Source organism: Triticum aestivum, chromosome 1A (assembly GCF_018294505.1).
Source record: "Triticum aestivum cultivar Chinese Spring chromosome 1A, IWGSC CS RefSeq v2.1, whole genome shotgun sequence".
Classification (NCBI taxonomy): domain Eukaryota; kingdom Viridiplantae; phylum Streptophyta; class Magnoliopsida; order Poales; family Poaceae; genus Triticum; species Triticum aestivum.
This window is the reverse complement of record NC_057794.1, coordinates 550,930,372-550,940,117: the sequence shown is the minus strand read 5'-3', so window position 1 is coordinate 550,940,117 and position 9,746 is coordinate 550,930,372. Positions and strand designations below refer to the sequence as shown.

General features: G+C 46.5%; 1 protein-coding gene across 1 annotated transcript; it reads right to left on the bottom strand.

The window, feature by feature from the left end:
- Positions 1–6,915: 6,915 nt before the first annotated feature.
- On the bottom strand, positions 6,916–9,626 carry LOC123066247 (embryonic protein DC-8). The gene is made up of 2 exons (XM_044489371.1): positions 7,530–9,626; positions 6,916–7,434 (listed from the first exon to the last, which is right to left on the bottom strand). The coding sequence occupies exons 1-2, from the start codon at positions 9,492–9,494 to the stop codon at positions 7,234–7,236; spliced, it is 2,166 nt and encodes a 721-aa protein (XP_044345306.1). The 5' UTR covers positions 9,495–9,626; the 3' UTR covers positions 6,916–7,233.
- Positions 9,627–9,746: the final 120 nt, after the last annotated feature.

The window sequence follows — 9,746 nt, the reverse complement described above, 5'->3', positions numbered from 1 at the left end:
ATCAATGGACGACACATGTAAATCTGGGGATATGAAGGTGTAGCTTCTTTGGGTGGGTTTTGTGTTTTCCATTCATGATGTGCATACGTGCATGTGTGGGATTCATGCATGTGCGCCAGTTCTGTGAGTTGGTAGTTGATAGTTGTTCCTCCACGTGTTGTCCCATTGTTGAGCATGGGTCCTCATGACAGGCCAACCCCTTTAGGTTTGTTTCATTATATACTGGTGTTTGTGTTTTTTTAATATTTTTGCTATCTGTTCATGTGATTCATTAGTGATACTTTTGTTATATTTAGTCCTAGGCACACCTATTTTGGATCGCTTGGATACTTTGTACAATCGGTGCAAACGCAAGTTGATTTGTGATTTTCGATCAGGAAGAAAAAAAGGTATCCATTTACTGCTACAATGTTCTCTACTATTGATCTGTAAACGATGTTTAATTACTTTATGGTTTTAGCATGCTTATGTTTTTTATTACTGTTCGACCGATGCAGCCGCCTTTTCCTAAGGAGTATATTTGTTTACTTAAAGGTAATATTTTGTGTTTGCTTCACTTTTTTTATATGGGTCTCTTCGGTTGTTCTGATTTATTAAATGTACTAATTTATAACTTTTGCCAGCTGTTTCACGGGGGAGGTCTTATTATGGTGCGCCAGGTTTTACCTGTCGGAAATGTGGGGCATTTTATTGGTTTCATGAAGGGTCCACACGTCATAAGGATGATAATCCTCGACAGCCTATTTATACCGGTTGCTGCCGAGATGGCAAGATTTCTTTGCCAAAGTTTGCTGATTGGCCCTATCCGTTGAAGGATTTACTTCGTTTCAATGGTGGCCCTGTTTGTGCCTGTTTCATGCACTTGATTAGACATTATAATTCTATGTTTTGTTTCACATCTCTTGATGCTCAAATTAATCACAGTGTTAACGTTGGGGGTGGTCCATATGTATTTAAAATGAACGGGGTCGTTTATCACAGGATCGGTCCTCTTCTTCCTTCTGAAGATGAAAGCCCTAAGTTTGCACAGCTATATATTGTTGATTCAGCTGATGAAGTCAAAAGTAGAATTAATGTGTTCGATCGTGAAGGCGATAGTTCTCTTGAGCCTGATCAAGAGATAGTAGCGAGCCTCATTGATATATATGTTGAATAGGCATCATCGTTTGGTACACAAATATAGAATTGCTCGCCAAAATTTGTCTTCTCTCAATTCTAACCTTATGGCTCTACAGTACCCCTTGCTTTTCCCATATGGGGACAAAAGTTATCATTTGGGTATTAAATATGTCAACAATGATGATGATTCTTCCAATGTGAATGCACGTGGTGTTCTGTTTGAAGAGACACCTGATACTGGTGCTATTGTGCCTCTGCGTTCTAAAGTGCCACGGAGCCAAGTTTCTATGTTGGAATATTATGGTTATTATCTTCATTATCGTGAGGGGGAACCAAATCCTTATACCAGTTGTGGGCGACTCAGTCAACAGGTGGCTGTCAATGCTTATTCTTGTGTTGAGTCGGACCGTTTGGAGTATCATTTTTGGAATCAGGACAATTTACGATCTGAGACTTATCAGGGAATATCTGATGCAATTGGAGAAGGTAGTTCTACTGGAAAGAATGTTGGTATGCAATTTATACTGCATGGAAGTTTTACTGGTGAGCGCCGGTATATGGTTTTAAATTATCATGATGGAATGGCTATTTGTCGTGAATATGCATGTAATCCAAAGTGGCAAGAAATTGTTGACGCTCTTTCTTCCGAGCCTGGACAGGTTCCTGCTGATCGACTTGATATTTTTACATGTGTTTTCAACATGAAGTTTGCTGAATTTCTAACTGATGTGAAAAATGGTTCGCTTTTCGGTCCTATTCAAGCATGTAAGATACATTTCCATGCTAATTTTTAAAATCTTACTTTTTTACTTATTTATTTTGATATTATGCCATCCAGTCTAGCTTCATGACTTGGACTCTGTTTTTTCAGCAAAATATTTGATACATTTATTTTGTTTCATGTAGATTTGTATGTTGTAGAATTTCAGAAGAGAGGTCTTCCTCATACTCATACATTAGTTTGGTTGAAGGCCAGTACCAAGGATCCTTCTCCATCTTTTATCAATGAGCTGATTTGTGCTGAATTACCAGACCCTTTGGTGGATCCTCTTGGATATGCTCTTGTGGACGAATTTATGGTACATGGTCCATGTGGAGTGCACAATGATAAATGTGCATGCATGAAGAATAATAGTTGTTCCAAAAGGTTTCCATAACCTTTTAGTGATGAAACAATGGTTGATGACGTCGGATTTCCTGTTTACCGTCGTCGCCACGATGGTCGTTATGTGCTCAGAAAGAAGGGCACTCTACAGCTTGGAAATGAGTGGGTTGTTCCCTATAATATGAAGCTGCTTAAACATTTTGAAGCTCATATAAATGTTGAATGGTGCAACAAAACAAATCTTTTAAAATATTTGTTCAAGTATCTTACAAAGGGGCATGATGTTGTACGAATGCGTATTGAAACCATCAATGAACGAAGAGGTGTTTTTACTGTTCCATTTCCTACTGGTAGAAATGAGATTGACGATTACATCAAATGCAGGTTCGTATTATATTTTACTTTTTTGTGCAATTAACTTTTGTTATATTTTCTTTTATTTGTGTTTTTATTTTATGTATATTGAGTTGTTAAAATTGTTTTTGTTACTCTTGTGCCAAGGTACCTATCTGCATGTGAAGCTCTTTGGAGAATGTTTGCCTATGATATTCATGGACGACAACCTTCAGTTGAGAGATTAGTTGTTCATCTTCCTAATATGAACAGAGTTATTTTCAGTGAGGAAGCCAATCTTGATGGAGTATTAAATAATCCATCTGCTTTGAAGACAATGCTGACTGAATGGTTTGTTGCAAATCATAAGCACAGGTCTGCTAGATCGCTTACGTATTTGGAATTTCCAACTCAATGGGTTTGGAATGCTAGCGACAAGCTATGGACAAAGAGAAAACAACAACAAAAAGCTTGGCAGCAAGATAGGTGGTATTTATCATGTACATCCTGGTATTGGCGAATTGTTCTTTCTTTGGACGTTGCTCATGGTTGTTCCTGGTGCTACTTGCTATGAGGATTTGAGAACACACAATGGTCGACTTTATGATACTTTTAAGGAAGCATGTCAATCCAGAGGATTAGTAGGTGACGACAACGAATGGTTTAAGTTATTTGATGAAGCTATCGTATGGGCAAGTGCATTTCAGTTGACGCATCTTTTTATGACCATTCTTCTTCACTGTGAAGTTGGAAATGGTCATGCTCTTTTCGATTGGTTTTGGCCAAGTATAGCCGAAGATATATCATTTAGGTTGTCCAGAACTTTGGATAATCCTAGGTATAAAGTGCCGGAAGATTTTCTACAAGATCAACTCCTTTGTGAGTTATCTTCTATGTTTATTAAAAATGGATCGTACCTTGCTTCTTTCAACTTAACCTCGCGCAAGATACCTATCAAGAATGAATGCTTAAACAGGTTGATTCTTGAAGAGTTAAGCTATGATGCAGCTAAGTTGGCTATCGAATTAGAATCACTGTATCAAAAATTGAATGATGAACAAAGAAATATATACTTTGAAATACTAGGTGTTGTTCATGCAAAAAAGGAGGAGTATTTTTTGTTTCTGGACATGGTGGCACTGGGAAAACTTTCCTTTGGAATTCAATTATTGCTGCCCTTAGGTCTGAAAAGCAAATAGTGCTCGCCGTTGCCTCATCTGGAGTGGCATCTCTTCTATTACCAGGTGGCCGAACTGGACACTCAAGGTTTAAAATTCCACTTGACGTTCATGAACAGAGTCAATGTGGTATATCAAGAAGTTCTATGTTGGCCAGGTTATGCCAGAGGGCATGTCTTATTCCATGGGAAGAAGCTCCAATGACTCATCGTTGTTGTTTTGAAGCTTTGGATAGAACATTGAGGGATGTTCTTTCAGCTGAGAATGAAGAAAATTGGTTGTTACCATTCGAAGGAAAGACATTTTTATTCGGCGGTGATTTTAGACAAATTTTACCAAGTCGTTTAAGGTGGAACAAGAGACGACATTATAGGTGCCTCATTGATGAGCTCGCCGTTATGGGCTCATATGGAAGTTTTCAAGTTGCATATCAATATGCGGCTATCAAATCCTAATTTGTGCTGAGATGAACATGCTGAGTTAGCAGGTTTTTCTGATTGGGTGCAAAATATTGGTAATGGCTCCATTGCTATGCATTGTAAGAATGATGAGACTACACCGTCTTGGATTTCCATTCCTGAGGATTTGGTGTTAAACCCCATGGGAGATCATATGCATGCTGTTGTTAACAATATATATGATGATTTCCACTTGAATTATGATAATGGTGATTATTTATCACAACGTGCTATTGTATGTCCCACCAATAATGTTGTGGATGAACTAAACGATGTAGTTTTCGGCCGTGTTTCAGGAGATTGCACTGATTATTTAAGTTGTGATTCAATATCAAAATCTACAGATCCTATCGATGAAATGGAGTTATTTTATCCGCCTGAATTATTGAATTCTATAGTTATCAACAATTTTCCACGACACAAAATTGGACTTAAAGTTGGTGCTCCTGTCATGCTTCTTCGGAATATTAACCAGTCATCGGGCATGTGTAATGGTACGCGGTTGATTATCACCCGATTAGGTGACAAAGTATTGGAAGGAGAAATTATTACTGGTATAAACAAGGGTCAACGTGTGTGCATTCCGCGGATAGTTCTTAATTCGGCAGGGTGCAAATGGCCATTCACATTGAGAAGGTGTCAATTTCCAGTTCGATTGTGTTATGCGATGACAATCAACAAGAGCCAAGGTCAAACACCATCGAAAGTTTGTGTCTATCTTCGAGAGCCCGTTTTTTGTCATGGTCCCGTGTTACCTCTCGGAATGGACTTAAGTTTCTTATAGAGGATGGTAATGGTTGTTCCACTTCTGAAACCAGGAATGTAGTTTACAAAGAAATAATTTGTCGTCTGTAGGACGTCTTACTCTTTTGTTTCAGTATGCATATCACCTTTTGCTTTCTTAGTGGGTAGTTGTATGATGTAACTATTTTGGCATGTACTAAAAAGTTGTATACCAAAGAATCCACCGTTTCCGAGTTGGTACTTTGAGTGCATCTTAATGAGGTGTTGGCAACACATTTTCATGCTAGCACTATGAGGAATAAATACCTCCTTGACATTGTAACCTTTGTGTACTTTATGAGGCAAATGCAAGTTCTGTTTTTTCTACGTCGCTGCTGAAATCAACACACGACAAGATGTACCAAAATTAACCATACTTTCTCTCAAATTTCAAAAAGAGAAACTAATGCATCTTTAAACGCGCTTTCACTCTCACAGGCGTGGCGTGCCGCCGCGCGCAAATAGGCTAGTAATTCCTATGAATCTATCCCTAATAATAAAGTACGGATTAACTTTGTCGGGTTCACCGTCACAACACGCTTCTTCCCGTGAATTTACAATTTCAGTTTAAATTTAAAACATATAGGTGAGGTGGTACTATAATCTATCTATATATCCCTGCCCATATTTACGATGATTTTCATCCGTTGTCTGAGCCAGGCTATCCGCTGTGGGCCAGATTTTCGTCCGTCGTCACTGTGGCTCAACTTTGCCGGTCCATCTACTATATGAAAGAACGCAAAAAATAGATGGCAGAAAGCAGGATCCAACTCACAACCTCTGGCACGAACCTAATTCGCTGCAACCAGCAGAGCTAGGATTTGTTCGTGCTTTGAAAGAGGGTTTCCTAATCTTGAATAGTCCCATCTCGACTTCTTCTATCAAACCACACCAGTTAATATACGTGCAGCTAGGATTTATTCATGCTTTGACAGAGGGTTTCCTAATCTTCAAATAGTCCCACCTCGACTTCTTCTATCAAACCACACCAGTTAATATACGTGCAAAACTTGCACATATCAGAAGCTGGCTGCAAGATGATTTCTACAAGAGAACGGAAGAAAACTTGCTCGGATGCATGGACGGTGAAGCGGGGCGCAACAGCGGGCCGAGGTCGGTCGAGATAATTTAATCTGCTATTTAGTAGGATATCTGTAATCAAAAGAAGACATAGTCTTACATTCTTCTGTAGAGTTTTGCTGTTTTGGTATCTGAGTTGAGAATAAACAACGAGAATAGCTTCATTGGAATAGTTCTTCCTAGATTTTCTGATAATTCAACTCATCCAGTAGCTTGATAGTTTTGTCATTATTTTAGTATCACGATACTAGCGAATGGGTAGAAGTTAGGCAGAAGAAGATAGAAATAGAACTAATATCCTAATTTTTTCAGAGGAACTAATGAGTTAGTATCTGAATAAATTACTTTAGATTAGCTACTATTTTAAAAAAAGATGTCACTTTGAAATAGAGGCAGCTGTAGACCCGTGGGAAGGTGTGTGATACTTTTTTTTGCAAGCTAATAAATCAGAACAAGAGAAAAGCAGAAGCGAAAGCTCGAGTCGAAGAGTGGAGGTCACTCGGTAACTTTTCGAGTCGAAGAGTGAAGGTCACTCGGTAACTCGAGTCGATCAGTCCCATTCATTCTTGCCCGAAACAAGTGGGGATCAGTCCCATTCATTCTTGCCCGAAACAAGTGGGCTATTTATTCGGGTGCCACCGGGCATATTTCCTAGTTAGAACCAAAGAGGCAGCTGTAGACCCAGGTGTGTGATACTTTTTTTTGCAACGCACGGCATATTTCCTAGTTAGAACCAAAGGAGGCGTAAAACTGCTCGGAACTGTTACTGTTTTAGAGCTAGAGATGCTCTTAAGCCCAAGGTGATATGTTTCCCCCTATAGAGCTTGATGATTCTAATATTGAAGTGGACAAGTATCACTTCAGATTTACACGAACATTTACCTAGTTCACTTGGCTAAGTACACGATGTATCACACTACATAGCCATTTCATTCCATAAGATTTGAGCATTCTACTAGCTGAGCGCTTCCAAACGTACTAGTAGCAGCAGACATCTGGACATATAGTCCCTCTTAACTATAAACGACCATTATTCAGCTCACCTGAGCACTCCATATAGTGCACTACTTATTATTACTACAACTATATACAACACCGCTTTAAACGTGTCTGATCAAAGTGACTGCACAACCAACATTCTCTTAACATTTTTGGTGCGACGTACGTGTGGGTCTGCTCACTCGGATTTCTTCCTGCCCTCGCCGGCTCCGGCGACCTTCCCGGCCTCCCCTTCGACCGGGATGAGCTCCTCTTCGCCGGCGACGATCCCCTTGGTGTGCTGCGCTATCCCGTACACCGTCGCGCCCACCGCCTCCATGCCCGCGCCCACCACCTCCAGCACGTCTTCCACGATCTTGGTGTCTTCTGTGCCTTCACCCTGCATGCACACGTCATAGCTGAGCCATCAACTATGGATACATCACACTTACCGTAGAATCAGATACTCGTGGAGGGACACGACGGTGCACGTACCTTCGCCTTGGCCGTCCCGGTCATGCCGCCGCCGGTGGCGCTTTTGCCGGTCTCCACCACTCTGTTCGTCGCCTCCCCTGTCTTCTGCGCGACCTGCGACGTGGCGTCCCGGGTCTTGTCCACGGCGCCTCCGGCCGCGCCCATCACCGAGTCCTTGATGTACGCGGCCGTGTGGCCGGCCTTCTTCGCCATGGCTCCGGTCGCGTCCTTCACCTGGGCGGCCATGCTCCCGGTCCTATTCCCTGCGTCTCCGGTAGCCTCCTTGGCCCTGCCCATTGTTTGTTCAGTGGTGTCGCGGGTCTTGTCCGCCGTGCCTCCTGCTGCGCCAATCACCGAGTCCTTGACGTACGCAGCCGTGTCAGTGGCCTTCTGCGCCATGGCTCCGGTCGTGTCCTTGGCCTTGTTCATGGTTTGTTCGGTCATGTCGCGGGTCTTGTCCGCTGCCCCTGCGGCCGAGCGCTTGGTCTGCGTGCTCGTGTCGAAGCTCGGCTCCTCCGCCTTGTGGGCGGCGCGGGCTGCGGCCTCCTTCGCCTTCTCCTCGGCCTGGGCAGCAGCGTTCTTCCCTTGCTCCGCCATCTCCTTCGTGTACTCCGCCACCTTCTGCGCCGTGACCGCGGTCACCTCCTTGGCCTTCTGCGCCGCTTGCGCGGCGGTCGACAGCGTCACGTCCTTGGTTTTCACCGCCGCCTGCTGAGTGTAATCTGCCGTCGTCTTGCCGGCCGCCAGCGCGGTGTCCTTGGCCTTCTCGGCGGCTGTCTTGGCGTACTCCGCGGCCGTCCCGCCGGTGGAGACCGTGACGTCCTTGCCCTTCACCGCCGCCTGCTGCGTGTACTCGGCCGTCGTCTTGCCAGCCGCCAGCGCCGCCTCCCTCGCCTTCTCGGCGGCAGTCTTAGCGTACTCCGCTGCCGTCCCGCCGGTGCTCACCGTGACGTCCTTGGCCTTCACGGCGGCCTGCTTCGCGTACTCCGCCGTCATCTCGCCCGTGGTGAGCGTGACCTCCTTCGCCTTTGCTGCAGCCTGTTTGGCGTACTCGGCGGCGGTAGCCGTGGCCTCCTCCGTGCCTTCCGCGGTGACCTGCGCGCCATGCGCGCCGGCGTCCTTGGCCTGGGCTCCCTTGGGCGCAGCGTAGTCTCCAGTGGAGACGAGCTTGCGCGCGGCCGTGTCTGAGCCCTTCTGATCCTTGTGGCCCGTGTCATGCCCACGGACCTGCGCGCCATGCGCACCGGCGTCCTTGGTTCCGGCGCCCTTGGCCACAGTTTGGTCTCCCGTGATTCCGAGCGCTTGCATGGCCGCGTCCTTGGCGCTGCGCGCGGAGTCGCCCTCTTTGCCCCTGTCCTCGGTGGCGTGGGTGACCGCCGCCGAGCCCTTCTGCTCCTTGTGGCCCGCGCCATGCCCACGGCCCTCCTCCTGCTTCGTGTGGTGCTGCTTCTCAGCGCCCCGAGATGACGCCACCGTAGCGCCTGCCGGCGCGTTGGTGCCGCGCGCGGCGCTCTCTCTGCCCTGCTTGTCGTGGCCGTCCTCGGCGGCACGGCTGACCGCCGCCGAGCCCTTGTGCTCCTTGTGGGCCGTGCCATGGCCACGGCCCTCCTCCTGCTTCGTGGCGTGCTGCTTCTCGGTGCCCCGAGACGAAGCCATCGTGCCCCCTGCCGGCGCGTTGGTGCCGTGACCCTGCGCCGCGGCAGGGGCGCGGCCCTGCTGGGCGCCCTCGGGAAGGGCCTTGTGCTCCTGGTAGGAGACGACCGTGGCGCCGGGCGCCTGGGTGACGGTCACCGCCCCCCTAGCGGCGCCGCCGCCGCCGTGCTGCAGGTTCTGGTTGTACCGCTCCTGGGCGGCGCGGATGGCGTCCGCCGAGTTCTGCTGCGCCTCCGCGCGGAACTTGCCGATCTCCTCCAGGCTGACGCCGCCCTGGCCGCCTTCCTCCCGCTTCCAGGCGGCCTCCTTCCTGCTCTGCTGCTGCGACTCCATTGTCAGTGGCTCAGCGAGACAGACGCGATCGAGTGCGTGCTAGCTCGGACGCTGGTGTGTGGAGCTGGACGTGGTGACTGCTGTCTGGTGAGTGAGTGGCTTTGTCAGTTCTTTCCTGATGATCGGCAGACGACCGTGGCGAGGTCCGCTTAAAATGGTGCAGCTGAGCGGCGGCTTGTCGGGGGTCGGTCGAGGTCGACGAGGCGTACGGAGCATGACAGGGCGACACGTGCGGAGCAGAGAGGATATAGA